General features: G+C 38.8%; 1 protein-coding gene across 1 annotated transcript in view; it reads right to left on the bottom strand.

Moving 5' to 3' along the window:
- The window catches only part of HERC3 (HECT and RLD domain containing E3 ubiquitin protein ligase 3), a 139,315-nt gene that overhangs the window by 47,601 nt on the left and 69,498 nt on the right, over window positions 1–22,216 (bottom strand). Inside the window, exons 11-18 of the mRNA XM_005681443.3 lie at window positions 21,378–21,502; window positions 19,772–19,831; window positions 13,186–13,297; window positions 12,598–12,787; window positions 10,661–10,824; window positions 10,415–10,528; window positions 569–592; window positions 388–477 (exon numbers count right to left, since the gene is read on the bottom strand). Of these exons, the coding sequence (XP_005681500.1) occupies window positions 388–477; window positions 569–592; window positions 10,415–10,528; window positions 10,661–10,824; window positions 12,598–12,787; window positions 13,186–13,297; window positions 19,772–19,831; window positions 21,378–21,502 (879 nt within the window). The remainder of the gene's footprint in view (window positions 1–387; window positions 478–568; window positions 593–10,414; window positions 10,529–10,660; window positions 10,825–12,597; window positions 12,788–13,185; window positions 13,298–19,771; window positions 19,832–21,377; window positions 21,503–22,216) is intronic.

The following is a 22,216-nucleotide window of genomic DNA, read 5'->3' on the forward strand; positions in this document are numbered from 1 at the left end:
AGCTCTTGAACTACTAATAGTTTTAACATTTTTAAATGGTTAAACAAAAATTAAAAAAAAGAATATTTCACACATGTGAAAATTATGTAAAATTAAAACCTTGTGCTACAACAGAGTTTTATACTTGAGACCATATGGCCCACAAAGGCAAATATTTACTATATGATACTTTATGAAGACACCTGTCAACCCTCAGTTTATCTAAACGTCCCTTCATTTATATTTGCTTTATTCAATAAAGAATTGCTGAAAAGTTTTCTATAGGTTCTAAAAGTTATACTACAATTTTACCCAAATGAACCTTCTCCTATTAGGAAAAAACTACAACTGAATGTATAAGATGAAAGAAACCCATAATAGGAAAAAATAATTTTTAAAATATGTTACCTGCATCTGTAGTTCAGCATCAGTTTGTAACATTTTGGTCTTGGCTTGGGCATCAAAGATAAAAGGGTAGGAACAAAGCGTCACAGCATCCTAGAATGAAACACATTATTGGCAATATTACAGTATTCCACAGAGAATACTGCTGGAAAAATACATTAATAAATTTTAAAGTATCACTTACCTGCATTATAGATGGTCGAGCCTTCTGTGTAAAGAAAAATAAAGTCTCTTAGTTGGATTACAAAACTTGAACTTTTTATCCCCTACAAATAACAAAACAAATAACAAAATAGATAACCTATCTGACTATTTGGCCATGGAACTAGCCCATTTAAACAGCTGACTGGAGTTATGATGGAATAGACCAGTTGTTTTGATAAATATAGACTGAGAAAAACACTGAAAACAACTTCAGAAAAATTTAAAGGACCTTTACAAAAACAACATTTCACTAACTCCATAATTTACAGCATTAATAGAATTTTCATTTATAAGAAATCTAATACCAAACAGGAGCTTTACAACCATGACTTCAGAGGTTCATCTTGTTCGGTAAAGTGGATAATGCGATTCATTTGTCAGCATGTTACGTCTACCTCTTACAAACATACACGTACACGCCGTTACTCTTGGGAGAAATCAAATATTTAGAAAGTTGTCCATAACTAGGTATTTAGAAAGTCGTCCCTGGCTTGGCCTACAGAAGATATTCCATCAATATGTAAATGAAATCTGAATAAACTTTTAAAGAAGGGAATAACAGATAAGCATACTACATTTTATTGCTCTTCACTTTATTGCATTCCACAGATACTCTTTTTTTTTTTAAATAAACTGAAGTTCTGTGGCAACACTTAGTCTTACACCACTATCAGCACCATTTTCCCAGCAGCATTTCCTCCCCTTACGTCTCTGTGTCACATTCTGGTAATCCTCGCAATATTTCATACTTTCTTATATCATTTGTTATGGTGACCTGATCAGTGACCTTTGATACTACTGCTGCAAAAAGATTACAACTTGCTGAAGGCCCAGATGATGGCTAGCATTCTTGTTTAGCAATACAGTATTTTTTAGTTAAGGTTTGTACATTGTTTTTCTAAACATAATTCTATTGCACATTTAATAGAATACAGTATAAACATAACTTTTATATGCACTGGTTAACAAAAAAAATTGTGTGACTTGTTTTATTGCAATATTTGCTTTACTGTGGTGGTCTGGAACCAAACCCACAATATCCCCAAAGTACGCCAGCAAATAAAAACAACCACAAACATATCTAATAGGTAGGTTACAAACATATCTAAGGGGTACATTAGTTTATCAGGAGAAAAAAGGAAATCTCTCCTGAAAGATTAAGCTAATGAATACTATTTGCTACATAACCCAACAGAAGCAATCAAACAAAAAATCAACAGTATGGATCATGCTGACCTGGAGCAGTATTTCACAAACAGAAAACCATGGATTTATTCCCAGAAATCTGAGAGTGTTCTGTGCAATTTTTTAAATTTTGTGTTTTTTCTTAAAAAAAGAAAAAAATGATATCCTAAACAAAATAAAAACACATTCTGAATGAACTCCTTATAATTATGTGTTACCATGTAACTTGCATTTATTTTGATGATTGCACTGGTGCCACGGTATACTGAATTGTCCAAGGAAAGGGAAAAAAGCAGTCTTCCTTTTAAGTGATGCATTTGTGCCCAAGAAAAGGCCACAGCAGTCCTGACTAGCTGCATGAATGAAGGTTTAATAGCAGCTGAAAGGACAAAAGAGAATTGAGTCATCCCTGGGTGCACAGGACAAGCCATAGAACTCAAGTCCCCAGGCCTGGCAGCCTGTAGTCCTAATCACAATGCAAGAGGGGTCTCGCTTCAGGAAGGCATTTGTGTTTTAGAGTTTTGTTAATAGTTAATTTGTAAATCTGCTTTGGTTTTCTAATGTTTAAATGCTATGTGAATAATAAGTGTATATATACTTCCTTTTGTATTCGTGTATATTTCGATGAAAGCACTGAAAAGAAATTCTTTAAAAAATCACCCTGTTCATGCTTTAGAACAGGTTCCTTCTCTAGACTGAGAAACTCTAATTAGAGAGGAGAGCCCAGTCCAGGAAGACAAGGTGTAGAGTCTTACATATAGAACCCAGGCTGACTTGATTCATTCTCATGGCGGCTTCTCTAATTACTCTGACTTTTGGAATTAAAACAACTAAAACACACACACACACCATAAAACAGCACTCTACAAAGTTGTCTTGTACTCTAGATACCTACAAAAGGTACAAACATCCTGCGGAAGTGTGTGCCAATATTTAAAATTTTCTATCCTCCTTCTCAGAAGAGAGTTTATTCTAGGCATCATTTGTCTGTTCTCAAGACAAAAGATCTTTATCATGTGTCTTGTTCTATAAAGCAAAATAAAGTTTTGAACACTTCAAAAAAATTTAACAGTGACCATAAAAACAGTTGTTGGCTTTACAGCCTCCCAGTATACAGTGAGCCCTCCTTATCCATGTGTTCCACGTCTGCAGATTATACCTAGCTCAGACAGAAAATGCTTGGAGAAAAATGACAATTCCAGAAGGTTCCAGCAAGCACAACTTGAATTTGCCACACACTGGCAACTATTTACATAGCATTCACACTGTATCAGGTATTACAAGTAATCGAGAGATGATTTAAAGTACTTGGGAGGATGTTCTTAGGTTATATGCAACTAATATAATCATTTTATATGAGGGACTGACGACAGAGGATGAGATGGCTGTATGGCATCACCGACTCGATGGACGTGAGTTTGAGTGAACTCCGGGAGTTGGTGATGGACAGGGAGGCCTGGCATGCTGCGATTCATGGGGTTGCAGAGAGTCGGACATGACTGAGCGACTGAACTGAACTGAACTGAGCATGGAGAGTTTTGATATGGGGGTGGGGACTCCTGGAACCAATCCTGCATGGATATGGAGGGACAACTATACCTAGTAAATACTAGTATTTTTGTTGGTACAATGTAGTTATTTCAGACATCGATCAGCAGCTCTGTCTGTATTTCTTAGCTCTCTCCCACTCTAGTTCTCCAATTCTTTCCTACCATCCTCTCCCTGCAACCCCCACCACATACCCTGAAAAAGCTCAGTTTTGAAGGTTAAGCTGATCTCCCTTCTGGAGGGTAGGGTTATCATGCTTTCAGCAGGGTATGATGGCTGCAAAGAAATTACTGTTGGGAACCAGAGCCAAATCAAGAGAGTTGGTGGTCCAGAAGACCCCCACCACAGGGGAGGACTGAGGTGCTGGCTCTGTGGAAGGTGAACAAGGGAAGGGTGTCAGTCAAAAGAAGCAGCAGGCCTATAATAAAGTCTGTTTATGTGTCTACAAATTTTATTTTTTTTACAAGTCTGAAATTTTGTATTTAAAATATAATGGTTTAATTTCACTGATTTTTATTTTGTAGATGCTGAATATTTTAGAAGTGGTATTAGTACTGGCGCTTCCAGATTACATGAACTAAATACTGAAACAGCAATATTATGATTCTGCTTCCTGACTGTTCTCCCTAACCTGGAAAGATGTATATTAACTGGTAAGATTTGTGACCCTCTCCTGAGAGACTACTTGGCCTGGGCCATTTATTCCCCAAAAGTGAGTCTCCCAAACCTAAAACTAGCAAAGTGCTACTGGTGGATCACATTTCAAGTGTTCCTGCTTGAAATGGGGTGGCACTGTCACCTTAAATCATTTTTCCTAAGGATATGAAACAGGAGCAATGAATAAATACACGATACAGAACTGGAGAGCTGGGGAACTGGGAATATCTTTTTATCTTCCAAGCCAGTCTTTCCCAACTGTGGCTGTGACTGGGGACAAGAGTCACCGCATGAGCGCCTGTAGTGCAGGGAGGGAGCACGGGAGCCTCTACCTCAGGGCCCACCTGCCACCAAGTGCTCCTGTACCCTCAGTGGGCGCGCCTGGCCCCCACTGCCACTGGTGTGCAGGCAAATCCAGCTGTGCACAATCCTGGCACCTGGGACCAAAACACAGCCCCGTACAACACATACAGCCAATGTGTTGAAGACTCTAGTCCTTATTTTTGAAGCATTTCCTTTGTATCACTGACTTTCTCACTTGTGCTGCCCCACGGGAGCCCAGGGCATCACTCATTCTGTGCTCTCTTTATCTGGTTTCCAAGTGTAGATGATGGCAGCTTATTAATTGAAATAAATAAGCCACTACCCTCGCTTCTTTAAAATAAACAAGTCAGTCACTTTAGAATGTTTCTTTGGTACATCACAGTTCTTTGCACACACGTGTTGTGTCCCTTTATAATTCCTTTTTCACTAGGAGAATCCCAGGGACGGAGGAGCCTGTTGGGTGCCATCTAAGGGGCCGCACAGAGTCAGACACGACTGACGTGACTTAGCAGCAGTAGCAGCAGCAAGCATGTCACAGAGGCAGCCACCATATCCCATAGGTGTCGCCATTCCCAGTGACTAGTAGGCATGTGAAATACATTAGGTGCCCGAGACTGCTTACTGAAAAATAGCTACTAAGGCTTATGACCAGGCTTCCCTGGTAGTTCAGCTGGTCAAGAATCTGCCTGTAATTCAGGAGACCTAGGTTCAATCCCTGGGTTGGGAAGATCCCCTGGAGAAGGGCATGGCAACCCACTCCAGTATTCTTGCCTGGAGAATCCCCATGGACAGAGGAGCCTGGCAGGCTACCGTCTATGGGGTTGCACAGGGCTGACACAACTGAGCGACTAATACTTCACTTCAGCACTTATTAAGCACTTGGCAAAGTAAGGCCTTTCCATGCTTTTTCCCATTTAATTCTCATAATACTGCTAGAATTCACATTTCTAAATGAGGATGCTAGGCTTACAGAAATTAAGGAACTTGCGTAAGGTCACATAGGTAGCAGGCCTGAGCCAAGACTGAAACCAGTTCTTTTTGACTACAGTAAAGCACGTGCTCTGAACTGTAAACTACACAGCCTTGGCTACTACACCAAGCTAAAAAATTTAACACGTAAAACTCACGTAGTGTGAGATGCACACACAGACACACAAACATGTACACACACGGTAAAATATTATTCAGTCACAAAAAAGAAGGTAATCCTGCCATTTATAAAAATATGGGTGAAGCTAAAGGACATTATGCTAACTGAAATACGCCAGAGAGAGAAAGATAAATACTGTACGGTGTCATTTATATGTGGTATCTTAAAAAAAAACCCCAATCTCATAGAAATAGAAGAAGAATGATGGTTGCTAGACGATGGGTGGGGAGAGGTGGGTGGAGGAGGAGATGGGGAAATGTAGGTCAAAGGGTACAATCGCTTCAGTTACAAGTAAGTTCTAAGGAACTAAAGTACAGCAGAGTGACTACAGCCACACAGTATTATATACTGGAACCCTGATGAGAATACCTCTTAAGCATTCTTAAGACACACAGGAAACAAGTTAACTCTGTGAGGTAATGGATGTGATAATCAACTTGATCTTTGTAATCATTTCACAATGTATATGTGCATCAAATCATCACATTGTACACTTCGAATATTTACAATTTTGTTTGTTAATTATACCTCAATAAGGCTGGGGAAAATCCACTTATTGTTCATTACTATCATTTGAAAGTGTTTAAGCTCATAAATAAGCCTATGAATATATGGTCAATCAAAAGGAGGCAAGATCACACAATGGGAAAAGGACAATCTTTTCAATAAATGGTGTTGAGAAAACTGGACAGGCATGTACAAATGAACAAAATGATCATTATCTTACTATACATAAAAATTAGCTGAAAATGGATCAAAGTCTAGAATGTAAGATATGAAATCATAAACGCATAGATGAAAACATAGGTAGTAAGCAACTTGATATCAGTCTTGGCAGTGATGTTTTGGATCTGACTTCAAAAATCAAAGACAAAAAAAGCAAAAATAAATCAGGGAATTAGATCAAACTAAAAAGTTTCTGTACAGCAAAGGAAACCATCAACAATATGAAAAGGCAGCCTACAGAATGGGAGAGGTATTGGCAAACAATATGTCTGATAAGGTGTTAACAAAATACACAAAGAACTCATACAACTCAATATAAAAAAAAAAAATTAAACAATGGGCAGAGAACCTTAACATTTTTCCAAAGTCAACACACAGATGGCTAATAGGCACATGCAAAGATGCTCAACTTCATTAATCATCAGGAAAATGCAAATCAAAACCATACTGAGATATCATCTCACATCTGTCCAAATTGCTATGAACAAAAAATACTATTTTGGGCAAGGATATACAGAAATGAGACTCCTCATGCATTGCTGGCAGGAATTTAAACTGGTATAGCCACTACGGAAAATTATATGAAGGATCTTCAAAAAATTAAAAATAGAATTACCATATGATCCAGCTGTTCTACTTCTGGATATTTATCCAAAAAATACAAAAAACACTAATTCAAAAAGATATATGTACCCCCATATTCAGAGCAGCCTTATTACATTAGCCAAGATATGGAAACAACCTAAGCATTCACAGATATGTGGATGGAGAAAGAAGATAAGGCACACACAGTGCAATATTACTCATGTAACCAAGCATGACGTTATGGGGCCTTTCTCGAACAGACCACTCCCACCATCCTCTGTTTTAGCTCCTTTCTGAAGGACCTAGATAACGGTACCTGGAGCACATTTCCTGAGCTGTGCAGCAGATACTAAAATCCCCACCAAATGCAAGAAATTACTGCCTGACGACCATGAGCACACAGCCCCAGACGTACTGGAGCCCGAGGACTGACAATGACACCGCCCTCTTACCTCACCATCAGTGAGATTTGTGCGTGGGCTGATTACATACCCTGCCACCCTCATCCCTCCTGTGGCCATTCAAACGCTTTCCTGAAGCCCACTGGGGAGTTCAGGTGTTCTGAACACTAGCTGCCCTGGGCTCCTTGCTTGGCACTCTGCAATAAATGCTATATTTTCCTTCCCACAACCTGGTGTCAGAAATTGGCTTTACTGAGTGAACGAACAGTAATACTCAGACAAAAAGAATGGAATATTGCCATTTCCAACAACTTGGATGGACCTTGAAGTGAGTCAGATGAAGAGAAGCTCAATACAATTTCACTCATATTTGGAAGTGAATATATTCCAAGATTTGCTTGCAATCTAAACAAGCAAAACCATAGCAAACTCACAGATAAGAGACAGGTTAGGTGACTGCCAGAGGGAAGAAGAGATGGAGGGTGGGCAAAATGGGTGAGGAGGGTCAAAGGTACAGACTTTTAGTCATAAAACAAGTCACAGTAATATAATGTACAGCATGGTGACTACAGATAGTAGAACAGTACTGCCTATTTTAGTTGCTAAAGTTGCTAAGAGAGTAATTCTTAAAAGTTACCTAAGAAAAAAATTTGCAACTATCTGTGGTGACAGACAGTAACTAGACTCACAGTGATCATTTCAGTGTGTGTAAATATCAAATCATTATGGTATACACTTGAAATAATATAATGTGACATGTCAATTATACCTCAAAAAGTTAAAAAAACAAATACATGAAAAAGCTTTAGCATTTTAGGTTAAAATCCAAGATATCAAGAAATTTAAACTTTAATTTCTAATAGTATTATGTAACAGAAAAAATTCCACAGAAATCACAAAGGGTCAAGTTATTTTACCCAATTTTGTATCTTTCTATAATAACCTTAATTATTGAAGAGGAGATGAGCAGCTGGTATTTAAGGCTTATATATGTTTATCAAATATTAAGAGAATGGAACAATAAAAAAAGTTATAGAAGTTGCTCACTTAAGTACTCCATTCAGAGACCACAGTCATGATAACCTATATTTTTAACACCAACAACTTCTTTTGTAGGGTCATAGTAAATTAGAGTCCATTAGAATTCAGTAGGAAGTCACAGAAAGAGTAGATTAGAAGTCAGAACAATTGGCTTTTAAGCTAACTGAGTTGGTGGAAAAATTGTTTAGCTCCTCTGAGACTCCAATTTCTCACCTAGAAACAAAGCAGCTGGCTAAATAATTCATAAGACTTACTGCAGCGCTTAACATTTTATGAGTCAATGAATATTTATTCATGAATTCATAAAACAGAGAAGTTTGTCTTCATACAACTTCTATATTAGCAGATGGAAATAGAGTTCATTGCTAGCTTCCATGCCTACATAAACCCATTTAGAAGATTTATCCACTTTTTTGAAAAGTATTTTGGCTTTTTAAGGTAATCAAAACCCTTATTAAAACACTCTATAGTCTCCAGCATTGATCATCTGGTATTTGACAAAGAAAAAATCTTCCTTAAAGAAACCTATTTAAATGACTTGCTTTTGGAAACCACTACTGACCTCTAAAGGACTTCCCTGGTAGTTCAGTGGTTAAGAATCCACCTGCCAAAGCAGGAGTCTTGGGTTCAATCCCTGGGTTAGGGAAGATCCCCCTGAGAAGGAAATGCAACCCACTCCAGTATTTTTGCCTGGGAAATCCCATGAACAGAAGAGCCTGGTAGGCTACAGTCCACGGGGTCCAAAAAAGAGCTGGCTAAACAACAACAACTGACCTCCAAAATCCCTGCAGTGTATAGGAAAATATTGCCTAAATGTCAGTGATGAAACTGTTAAATTGGCAAGGACTCATCTCAAACGTGTCTGCTCTGCACGGCTTCACTAAATAACCATATTATCACTCTGTTTTCTGACATCACTCAAATTTATACATAATCCACAGATGGGTGATCCTAAAAAGCCTTGCATATATCCCAAGCCAGTCTACAAACAAACTGTAGAGCCAACTGAAGGGTGGCAGGCAAACCCACAGTTGTAATGTAAGCGAGAACTAGGTCAGGGATATGTGACATTTTCACACACATAATCCCAAACCAGGCATCCTGTAGGGTTCAGGCAGCTGACATGACTCAAGCTGACTAGCTGTTAGATGAAGATAATAGCAAATGACCCTTTCCTCAATGTCAAAACCAAACTGCAGTGGGGACTCTGGCATGTATAAGCCACATCTAAAGAGCCCCTATTGAACTCCAGCCAGCTGGCACCATCTGGGAGACAGGTCATGTTGCCAGGTCTTCCAGGTCTCAAGAAAGGCCAGAAATTCATTTTATGTTCCTTGACTTTTTAAATTGTGGTAAAAGACACAAAGTTTACCATCTTTACCGTGTTAGATTCATTAGTCTCAAATACATTTCCATTACTGTGCAATGAATCTCCAGAATTTTTTCATCCTGCAAAACTGAAAGTCCTAGAGATTATTATACTAAGTAAGCCACACAGAAAAAGACAAATATCAAGTGATTTCACTTACATGTGGAATCTAAAAACTGTTACAAATGAACATATTTATAACACACACTCACAGACTTAGAAAACAAATTCATGGTTACCAAAGGGCCATGGTAGGGGAAAGATAAATTAGGAGTTTGAGATTAACATGTACACACCACTATATACAAAACAGACAACAAGGACCTACTGTAATTGCACATGGAACTATACTCAATATTTTGTAATATTCTATAAGGGAAAAGAATCTAAAAAGGAACAAAGTTATAGATATAGAAAGACGAATCACTTTGCTGTGTACCTGAAACTAACATAATATTGTAAATCAACTACACTTAATTTCTTAAAAAAGTCTAAACCCATTTAAAAAACTCTCCAATTTCTCCTCACTAGACCCTGGCAACCACTTTTCTACTTTATGTTTCTATGAGTTTGACTACTTCAGATACCTTGATTTTTTTAATGTTGGCAACTAATTAAAATTATGTCATTCGGGTGACTACCCATTTGTGACTGCTTATGAGTCTTATGATTGCTCAAAGTACTTCAGTGTTTTAAGAATGCAAAAGCCAGTCAATAAAGCACAGGTGTGACACTAACATCAAAGTCAAGGACAAATTATAGAACTCAGATGTTTTCTTCTTGTCCTTGTGCTCTGAGAAAAGAGTAAAGCTTTAAGATATGCTTCACGTGAATTCTTACCATTCCTGCTTGATGCAAGAACCACATGAGGTAGTCTTCCTGAATGTCCACGAGACTGGAAATCTCAGGAATGTAAAATGCATCATATTCCACATGTTTCACTTTAAGATTTACCTGATGAAGAACGAAACGAGGACAGTTAAGACCCAGAAGCCTGGAAAACGGCTTTCCACTGAACATGTGGGTTGATCATTTTATCCTACTCTCTCTCCACCCCTCTCCCCTCTGGGTCTTCTCTATGCTTACCTTGTATAACTTCTCCAAGAGCTTGAGAGCTGCTGTAACATAATTGTTAAACAGTACAGGGATTAAGAATGTCTTTCTTCCTCTCAGCAGATAAACGACTGCACCTTTATAGAGGTTTACCAGTTTTGTGAAGTATTTCGGGCATACCTGAGACCACCAGTTATCTTTAGAAAAGAAAAAAAAGATATATTTCAACATGTGATCTTGATCAAGTATTTATGTCTTCTGTCTACTAACTAAAAACTGCTCCAGCTAGAAGATAAGCATTAGTCTAAAACATAGTTTCCCAAAACTGACTTTAAAAAGAATCCATTAAAGCATTTCTGGAGAGAGTGGTGGCTGCAGGAGAACCTTGGAGCTTTTTTATAAAGCTTCATGTGACTGCTTCCTTCAAAGACTCAATCAGAAGGCTAATCTAAAATTTCAGTCTCAAGGACATATGTGGTCAAGACGCTCAGGTATACACTTTGGGCAGGAGCATCCACACACCCTAGTCCTTTCAGCCACCACCTAAGCCCTGTACCAGGGATGCCGAGGACCACACACCCCAGATGCAGCACCGATATGGCAACCAGTCCTTCCTTTCAAGAGGCATCATTAGTTGAAAAACTACATATTTCTGTTTCTTAACAAACAATACTTTCTCATGACCAGACAAGAAGACTATACCACTGGTTTTACTTTGTCAGAAACAAACTCAGTCACACTGACATACTTATAGGATGAAGTAATATAATGTCCAAGATTTTTCAAGTGCATTCCAGAAAAGATTACAAGGTAGTGGTAGGGAGAATGGAGAAAACTAAAAGGGCAAAATATTGATCATTGTGAATTTGTGTGATGGTTACTTGCAGTGTTCTCTCCTCTTTGAAGTATTCTTTTCAATTTCTATGATTAGAATTTAAAAACAAATTAAGTGTAAAACTGAACTATTCTGATCTTTTTGTGCTATTCTCTCTGAGAAAATTAAAATAATAAATAATAAAATAATTTTTAAAAAAACTTAAAAGTGAGGTAATATTCCTTCAGAGATTGCCATCTCTATCTCACAGTCTACTCGAATACCTGAGAAAATATACCCCAAGAGCTTGTGAGCTTAAAAAAAAATTAAGGACTAACATATTCATGATTATTTCTGTGTTTATATCTTCTACAAAGATGGGAGCAATAGGAAAAGACAGTATTCCATCCTGAGCAATACAGGTCTCTACTCGCGGGGAGACCACACTCAAGTAACAGCCTAGTCCATATGGAACACAGAAGTTACTGAGCTGTAGTGAACACCTAAAAAAAATTACCAGGAAAAAAAAATAAATGAAAAGAAAAAGCCAGGTGACAGATTTTCTGCATTTGATTAATAAAAACATCTCAGGCGCTACTCCCATGAGAGACACTCTCCAATTCACTGAGGAACGGAAGGTTCTTATCTCAGCAAAGTGTCCGTAGCCTGCAAAAATCAGTGTGGACTCAACTGTCCTAAAAAAGAAAAACAAAACAAACATTTGGTAAGTCTCCACTAGGTCATTTTTTTCCTCTCCTTTTCTGGAGACCTGTGTATCACACCACAATGTTCATTTCACTCCCACCCCCTAAATTAATTATAAGAGAAAGAACAACAGATGGACACTAATACTTGAGACACTATTAACCACCAGCAAGCACAGGAGGAAAAAAAATTAAGTCAAATAATCTAACTTTGTGAATATTTAAAAATCAAGATAAGTATGGCGTAAATTGTTTCAAGCAACCAAAATAATGGTTCAATTTGTTTAAACTGAAAATATGGCTTGAAATTAGAAATTAACAGCAAAGAAAGAAAAGTTTAAGTGTTAAGCATATTAAATGATAACAAATCTTGGATCTCAATCCAACAGGAGCCAATGGTCACACCAATAAAATATAAAGCAGAAACTTCCAGTGCTGTGCAGCAAATTCACCTAAGACTTTGCTGGGGTTTGTATCCAGCCGCAGAATGGCCATAGCCAGGGGGATAGTCAACGTTATGTAATACTTGGAATCCTGGAGCAGGGGAAACTCTGGGAGTATTAAGTAGATTCTCATTGCTTCAACATCTGGCGGTGAACTCGATAACTGAGGAATCAGGCAACTTTCAAAGCTATTTAAGATCTGTATGAGAGAAAAGAGTAATGAGAAATTCAATCTAGTTACCTGATCTCTAAACCCATAAATTATTTGAGAGACTCAACTCTTACTCATTCAGTATGCACTCAGGACCATCTACAAGCCAGGCGCCAGTCTGGGCAATCAGGATACATCAGTGAAAAGAAAAGCCAAAGGTCCCTGCCCTTGCCAACCTTATACTCTAGGGGGTGGGGATTTCCTTAGAAAAATTTAAACTAAATAGAAAAGTTAAAGTTAAGACAAATCCCTAATGTATTTTACAGAGGTAACATTTATACAAGACTTCTGCCTTTTCATCTTACTTTTTTTTCCTCTTGAAAGTTGACTTATTTCAATGCAAAAATGCATTTTAAGCATGTACTTTATATAAGTAAAAAAAATACCTGTTCTAGAATCATGGAGTGCTGAGAGTTCATCAACTTTTCAAATAACACTCTCGTTGAGTTCAGATCAATTCCAGGGATTTTGGGACTTGTTTTAAAATGCTCATCAATTCTAAACAAAAAGAAAAAAAACATGTAATAAAAGAAAAACAAAGCAAACACTCTGATAGGGATGAATTATGAAAAGGTCAACATATAGTTTGCACATACTGATCCAACTTAAATTTCACCTGGCAGACAAGATGCATGAAAACATGAACTTTGGGGAAACCCAACAGAATAAATCTCTCTGAATCCCTTTTTCAAGATGATCTTACAATTTAAGTCATTAAAGTGAGACTCTCTTGAAATTTATAGGCAGAATATTATTTTTCTGATTAACTCTTGTATTTTTGCCTCCTTCTGTCACTGTGGTACTTTGAACCAAAGGCAGATGCTGTGCCTAGGTACAACAAAATCCCTTGTGCAATGTGGCCCACTCATCAACAAATACCAAGTTTAAAGCAAGTTTTTTAATATCGGATCTATAATAAATGCAAAGTTAGTGTATTACTCAGTTAACATAAGGGATACAATTACATTCAATCCAGGACTAATTTTATCCTGAATATTCCTTGGACTGATGCTGAAGCTCCAATACTTTGGCCACCTGATGAGAACAGCCAACTCATTGGGAAAGACCCTGATACTGGGAAAGATTGATGGAGGGAGGAGAAGGGGACGACAGAGGACAAGATGGTTGGATGGCATCACCAATTCAACGGACTTGAGTTTGAGCAAGTTCTGGGAGATGGTGAAGGACAGGGCAACCTGGCTTGCTGCAAGCCATGGGGTCGCAAAAAGTCAAACACGACTGAACCACAACTGTTTTTAACTTCCTAACAACTAATCATTTTTCTGTTTTAAATAAACTTTCAGCCTTTTACAGACTTAAAGAATGTCTCTTAAATTTCCACTCTTAAACATACCACATCTACTAATTACAAAAGAACTATTTGCGAAACAGACTTCTGCTTATGCGTAACAAACATATTCAGATAGTTTTACAGTCATCTGATGGCAATATTACAATTTATAAAAACATAAGCAGAGTTCCTAACATGAAAAAAGTTTAATTATATAATTATATGCATTGGAACCTAACTGGTCAATCAAGAGGAGTTACTTGGGCTTTCTCTGTTTGTTGAATCTTTTGCACTGTTGTTCTAAAAATAAATTTGCCAAAACATAGAAATTGTTTCTGCTATCCCATATGCGGCCTTCCATATGCTTAGAAGTACCTTCTGCTATACTGCTAAGAAAAATCAAAAGACTTTCTCTACATGTATTTATGCTTTGTTAAACTGGTCTTTGGGAATTCCCAGGTGGCTCAGTGGTAAAGAATCTGCCCGCCATTTCAGGAGACACAGGAGATGTGGGTTCGATCCCTGGACGGGGAAGATCCCCTGGAGAAGGAAATGGCAACCCACTCCAATACTCTTGCCTGGAAAATCTCATGGACAGAGGAGCCTGGTGGGCCACAGGCCATACAGTCACAAAGAGTCAGACCTGATACCACTGAGCAACTAACAAATTAAGGCTGGATAATCTAACAAATCTAACAAGAGCCATTCCCAACTTTCATAAAAATTGTCCTTCTAGAATAAGGTTTCTCAACCTTGGGATCACTGACTTTTGTGGTTGTCAGATAATTCTTCGTTGGGTGGGTGGGACTGTAAGATGCTTAGCAGCACCCGTGGCCTTTGCCCACTAGATTCCAGTAGTATACTCACCACCACAGTAACAACCAAAACATGTCATGAGATAATGCTGAATGTCCCCTGGGAAACAAATCAGCCTGGTTGAGAATCACTGTCCTAAAAGACCAACATCAACACAAAATTTTTTCCCTGGAGGAAAAAGGCTAAGTATTGATTCTGAAATTAGTTGGATGAGCTCATTTCAGCTGCCCTAATGATACAAATGGCTTTGCAATCTTTAATTGCAACTGAACAGAGTTCCTGAAGCAACCTCTTACAACCCAGTTAGGGACAGAATTGGGGGTGAGGTAGGGGGTGCAACTGACACACAGAACTGAGGTCTAAGTCTTCATGGGATTTCATTAGCCTTGCCACAGACAGAAAAAGGATGGTGAGAAGGTTGGGACTTCTTGGATCACCAAAAATCAAAATCCATGACGAGACCCTTCTGTGGCCACAATATCTGCAGACAGGATAAGGCCTAGCAAGGAAACACTATTTACAACCTGGGAGTTTAGGCCAAATGCAATTCTCTGGTGGGCTGGGCTGGCCCTGAGACCAAGGAATCCCTGGAACCTTCTTGGAACTTTCCCTAAATTCCAACAATGGGAAAGGAGTCAAAGAAACAGGGAGATAGATTATTTAAAGAAATAAGAATTTAAGAACAGAATTGTCCGCTTCCAGTTCAAGATGGCAGAGCAGAAGGACGTGTGCTCGTCTCCTCCTGCGAGATCACCAAAATTTCAACTAGCTGTTGAACAACCATTTTAACAGGAGGACGCTGGACCCACCAAAAAAAGACACCCCATGTCCAAAGACAGCTGCCACAGCAAGATGGTAGGTGGGGATGCAATCATAATAAAATCAAATCTCATACCTGCCAGGTGGTGACCCACAGACTGGAGAACAACAATGAAAAAGAAAGTCTCACACGATTGTGAAGGCTGTGAACTCCACGTTAGGCTTCCCAGCCTGGAAATCCAACTAAGGGACTAGGAATCCCCATGGAATATGGCCTTCAGGGCCAGTAGGATTTGATTATAGGCCTTCCAGAGGACTGGGGGAAACAGACTCTGGTCTTGGAGGGCACAAACAAAATGCATGCCCTCCAAGACTCAGAGGAGAGGAGCAGTGACCTCACCAGAGACTGAACCAAAACTACCTGCTAGTGTTGGAGGGCCTCCGGTGGAGGCGTGGGTCAGCAGGGGCTCACCACAGGGACAAGGGCAGTGGAAGGTTCCCCTTGGTGTAAACCTTCATGGAGTCCACCATTAACCCTACCATACAGCCTTTAGACCCCGGGGATAAGTTGCCACAGGTGAAAAAACTACAAGGATGGAAGTGCAACCCCACCCATCAGCAGATAATTGGATTAAAGCTTTACTGAGCAAGGTCCTTTTCATACTGTTTATGGGGTTCTCAAGGCAAGACTACTGAAGTGGCTTGCCATTCCCTTCTCCAGCGGACCACATTCTGTATGCAGGTCAGGAAGCAACAGTTAGAACTGGACATGGAACAACAGAATGCTTCCAAATAGGAAAAGAAGTACCTCAAGGCTATATATTGTCACCCTGCTTATTTAACTTACATGCAGAGTACATCATGAGAAATGCTGGGCTGGAAGAAACACAAGCTGGAATCAAGATTGCCAGGAGAAATATCAATAACCTCAGATATGCAGATGACACCACCCTTATGGCAGAAAGTGAAGAAGAACTAAAAAGCCTCTTGATGAAAGTGAAAGAGGAGAGTGAAAATGTTGGCTTAAAGCTCAACATTCAGAAAATGAAGATCATGGCATCCAGTACCATCACTTCATGGGAAATAGATGGGGAAACAGTGGAAACAGTGTCAGACTTTATTTTTTGGGGCTCCAAAATCACTGCAGATGGTGACTGCAGGAATGAAATTAAAAGACGCTTACTCCTTGGAAGGAAAGTTATGACCAACCTAGACAGCATATTCAAAAGCAGAGACATTACTTTGCCGACTAAGGTCTGTCTAGTCAAGGCTATGGTTTTTCCTGTAGTCATGTATGGATGTGAGAGTTGGACTGTGAAGAAGGCTGAGCGCCAAAGAATTGATGCTTTTGAACTGTGGTGTTGGAGAAGATTCTTGAGAGTTCCTTGGACTGCAAGGAGATCCAACCAGTCCATTCTGAAGGAGATCAGCCCTGGGATTTCTTTGGAAGGAATGATGCTAAAGCTGAAGCTCCAGTACTTTGATCACCTCATGCAAAGAGTTGACTCATTGGAAAAGACTCTGATGCTGGGAGGGATTGGGGGCAGGAGGAGAAGGGGACGACCGAGGACGAGATGGCTAGATGGCATCACAGTCTCGATGGACGTGAGTCTGAGTGAACTCCGGGAGATGGTGATGGACAGGGAGGCCTGGCGTGCTGCGATTCATGGGGTCGCAAAGAGTTAGACACGACTGAGCGACTGAACTGAACTGAACTGAACTGAGCTAGGTCCTGGCCACCAGAGCAAGACCCAGTTTTTCCCATCACAAGTCCCTACCATCAAGAAGCTTACAAAAGCCTCTTAGCCTCATCCATCAGAGCGCAGACAGAAGAAGCAAGAAGAAGCAGTCTCACAGCAGCTAAAACAAAAACCATGTTACAGAAAGTTAATCACCATGAAAGAGCAGAAAGTTATATCCCAGATGAAGGGACAAAGTAAAATCTCAGAAAAACAACTAAATGAAGTGGAGATAGGCAATCTTCCAGAAAAAGAATTCAGAATAATGACAGTGAATATGATCCAGGATCTCGGGAAATGAATGGAGGCAAAGACTGAGAAGATGCAAGAAATGATTACCAAAGACCTACAAGAACTAAAGAACAAGAAAGAGAGATGAATAATACACTAGGAATCAATTGCAGAATAATGAGGCAGAATAATAAATGGCCTAGAGGACAGAACGGTAGAAATCATTGCCACAGAACAGAATACAGATGAACGAAAAGAAATGAAGACAGCCTAAGAGATCTCCGGAACAACATTAAGCACACCAACATTCACATTATAGGGGTTCCAGAAGGAGTAGAGAAAGATCTGAGAAAATATTTGAAAAGATAATAGCTAAAAACTTCCCAAACATGGGAAAGGAAATAGTCACCAAGTCCAGGAAGCACAGAGAGTCCCAGGCAGGATAAACCCAAGGAGGAGCACACCCACACATAGCAATCAAACTGACAAAAATTAAAGACCTGAGATAAAATAGTAAAAACAACAAGGGAAAAATGACAAATAACATACAAGGGAACTCCCATCAGGCTATCTGCTGATTTGAAACTCCACAAGCCAGAAGGGAATGGCATGATATATTTAAAGTGATAAAAGGGAAGAACCTCAACCAAGAATACTCTACCCCACAAGACTCTCCTTCAGATTTGATAGAGAAATCAAAAGCTTTCAGACAAGCAAAAGTTAAGAGAATTCAGCATCAGCAAACCAGCTTTACAACAAACGCCAAAGGAATTTCTCTAGGCAGCAAACACGAGAGAAGGAAAAGACCTACAGAAAATAAATCCAAAATAATTAAGAAAATGGTAATAGGATCATACATATCAATAATTACCTTAAATGTAAATAGATTAAAAGCACCAACTAAAAGACATACACTAGCTGGGTGGATGAAAACAAGTGCATGTATGCACTTTCACCTACCCCATCATTCTGCTTGATACTCCCCTCAAATTGTAATTATTCATATTGTTAAGTTACTCATGCTCCCATTATGGCTTGCAGTTATAATTATCTTCTATTTTTGTTTGGCTACTAATTGTGAAAACTAATTAACATCTTTTGCTATTGTGACTATGTAACTATCACTCACTTAATACCATTGTATCATGACTGGTCAATAGAAAAATAATAGAATTCTATATCAGCAAAACTAGGATCTAATAGAAAAACCTGTAATCACTTTTTAAAATCCAGAGGCGTATCAGAATTAGCTTGAAACTTTTTGGAAAACTACAAATCCTCAGGTTTTCTCCAGAGCTCCAGATGTTTCTAATGAGCAGTCATGTTTATAAACAACTGGACTATATGATGATCTTTTTACTTTTATCTAGTCTGTTTCACTTCTTCTATTACATAATCAATGCTCCCATTTCATTTATGTTCTCCAACTTCTCCATCTCCTCTCTTTTTTTTTAATGTTCTTTCTCAAGCCCTTATTTAGTATAGTAGAAGAGCTTTTGTATACATATACATATAAATATGTATAATATATATTTTAGAAAACTTATGAATTCATGCCTTACTAAAAAAATTTTGATATTTTGATTTGACTTGTCTTAGTATGAACAGAATGTTAGATTTCTAATTAAAAAATGGATACGCAACAAGCAAGAAAGGTCTACTGTATACCATAGGGAACTATAGTCAATATCTTTTAATAACCGATGATGGAAAATAATTCCAAAAATAATATATGTGTATTTGTATAACTGAATCACCTTGCTGTGTACCTGAAACATTGCAAAGTCAACTATACTTCAATAAAATATATATATATTTAAAAAAAAAGAATTTAAGAACAAATATTATCAATATTTTGGAATAGCCTGAAAAATCTTACTTTTGATTACACCAACCCTTTCTGAGATACTGTCTCTCTTTTGGTAATCTGCTTCTCTGCCAACTAGGCATGAATCAGCACTGCCCTTCCTGGTGTCCTCTCACTCATCATCATTTGGCACTTCCATTTCTGTGCAAATCATAAGCTTACCCACTGAGTTAAAGCCAACCACCATCAAAGAGAACATAAGTCTTTCTCAGCCTTTGCTGAGTGAGCACCTGCATCACATGTGGGTATTTTAAGACTAAGTCACTTACTTTTTCTCAAGAAAACTTCCATTCCAACAGGCTGCAGAAGATAATATCTGAACAACACCACTGCTCAGAAAGAAAAATGGGAAAGAAGTCTTTAATAAGTATAAATAAATGGTTATTTAAGCATCAGCAATAGATTACTCCTCTATTCCAGAGTTTCCTTAATAGCTGCTGCTTCTTACCCAGGTGAAGCCTTGGAAAAACACTGTGTCCTATCTCAAAACGGACAAGAACTTACATTATCCGTAAATCATGTTAAAGTAAAGAGTATTAAAGCTGCCAAAAGAAAACTCTCAGGCCTAATAATAATGACCTTGGACTTTCCTCCCACCAACCCTCTAAGACACTTTCCCCCTCACCTCCAAACACGAACCCAAAATAAAACCAAAAAACATAAGCTGAGCTGTTATTTACCAACACAGAAAGTATCTCTGCAAATTAATAACTGAACAAATACTTCCTTCTGTTTTGTTGCCCATCTTAGAAAGAAACTACAAATGAGTGAAGTAAGTTTGTATTTCTATTACCTAGATCTTCTTGGGGGAAATTGCTAGTTTCTGAGGACCCACAGTGATACTACATGTCAGAAAGCTTGAACCCTCTTATTTAGTATAAGGGAAAGGGAAGGAACAAAACAAATATACAGTTGAGGAGGGGATCACAGTAACTTCTGTTAATCACAGGATCCAGGCCAGGAAGGGGAGATCACTGTTTATATCCCATCGCTTATAAATAAGAAAACTGAGAACTAGTAAAGTGTCAAAGTCCCACCCAAGGGAGTCTTGTGCCCCAACACCCCTATCCTCCTAGTGAGTCTAGTCCCCCGAGCCTGTTCCCTGCCCTTTCCCGACTGAACTCCCTGGCAGAGTCACCAAGCTTCGAGGGCTTCTGAGCACTGTCACAGAGGTGCTCCAGGGCATTCCCAATGATCCCCCACTCAAAAAGCTGGTGTGTCCAAAGGGCTCAGGGAATTTGCCCCTCTACAATCTATTTCATAAAGTAAAATGCTTTATATACTTTTCTGGGAACAACTATCACCTAGTACACAATCTGATTCATTCATCCCCAAGAATCAGCTTCTGTTGAAAAATGGAAAAACTGAGGAAAGCCAATACAATGTGTAAAACTATAAAAATTAAAAAAAAAAAACTTTTAAGAATGAAATACACTTGCTGAAAGGACTCAGTCCTTTAACTATACTTTTTTCTCTATCTCAACTAATCATTTTGAATATGAAAATGCTAAATTATTGTGATTAGGTAAAATAAGCTTAGATTGGAATGCTTTGGAAGAAGCATATGAAGAAAACTCTTAGAGTTAAACAACAATAACACTAAGCTTTCTTGGCAGAAAGACCAACTCAGGTCTTCATCAGTTAGGATTTTTAAGGTCCAAACAAAGCACGTTAAGGAATACACCTTGTAAGAAAATAGGGGAACAACTTACTATGCTATTTCAGGCTAAGGGCACCAGATGTGTGCCCAAAAAATGACCCCTCGAATGCAAAACCCCATTTATATTCACAACCTCAAGATGGAAGTAGGGGGAAATCACTAAGTTGGAAATTCCAATACACTTTGAAAAGAACTGAAAACAAACAACCACGTACTTGATTGTATTTGCATTGTTGTGTTCTGAGAGCTTTTGTCTCCAAACTGCTATGGTTTCATCATTTATTAAACTGGTGTAATGTGCTTGGTTCATCGTCCTGAAGTCAACAGCAGGAGAAGAATTCTGAAGGATTAAATATGACAGCAAAAAAAAAAAAAAATTACGGAACAGCAGGGACTTTTTCTCATCTCCCTCTCCCTATATATCTCCCACTTTGTGTTTCACTTATGTACAGGAGTGGGGGGTGCGCCGCCCAGATCCTCTCTCCCTTCAGAATGGACCACTCACCCTGCCAGCTGCCTCAGTGTAAGCTCTGGACTGCCCCCAGCTGCACTGACCTCCAGAACTGCCCTGGGCAGGTGGGGATGTGGTGCCAGGCCCCAGCCCCCCTGCCTCCAGAAGGATTTACACCTGGGAAACAGACTCTGAACCTGAGATTTATGTTTAAAGTCTGGGGTTGGGAGGAGTTCTAGAACATTTCCTCAGGATGAAGGAGGCAGGATCGGGCAGAAGGGGAAGCTGAACTGCAGCTCAGTGCCTCAGCCGACCTCATGCGGCGCTGTGGAGCCGCGATGGCCCTTCAGTATCCTCCCCAGAGAAACCAAACCAAGAGGACTGCTTCAGATTTCTTTCTCCCTCTGCTTTCAATCACCATAACATCAAGGTTTTTAAATTACTAATCATTTTGCCTTAACTGTTCACCAAACTCCAACAATATGCATTATAAAAAGTCTATACAATCCATATTGTAAATAATCTATGAAAATGTAATGCCTCTTAATGTCTTGCTCAAAGTATACAGCTATAAACTTATAAGAAAGATAAAAGACATATCAA

The sequence above is a fragment of the Capra hircus genome, chromosome 6 (assembly GCF_001704415.2).
Source record: "Capra hircus breed San Clemente chromosome 6, ASM170441v1, whole genome shotgun sequence".
NCBI lineage: Eukaryota > Metazoa > Chordata > Mammalia > Artiodactyla > Bovidae > Capra > Capra hircus.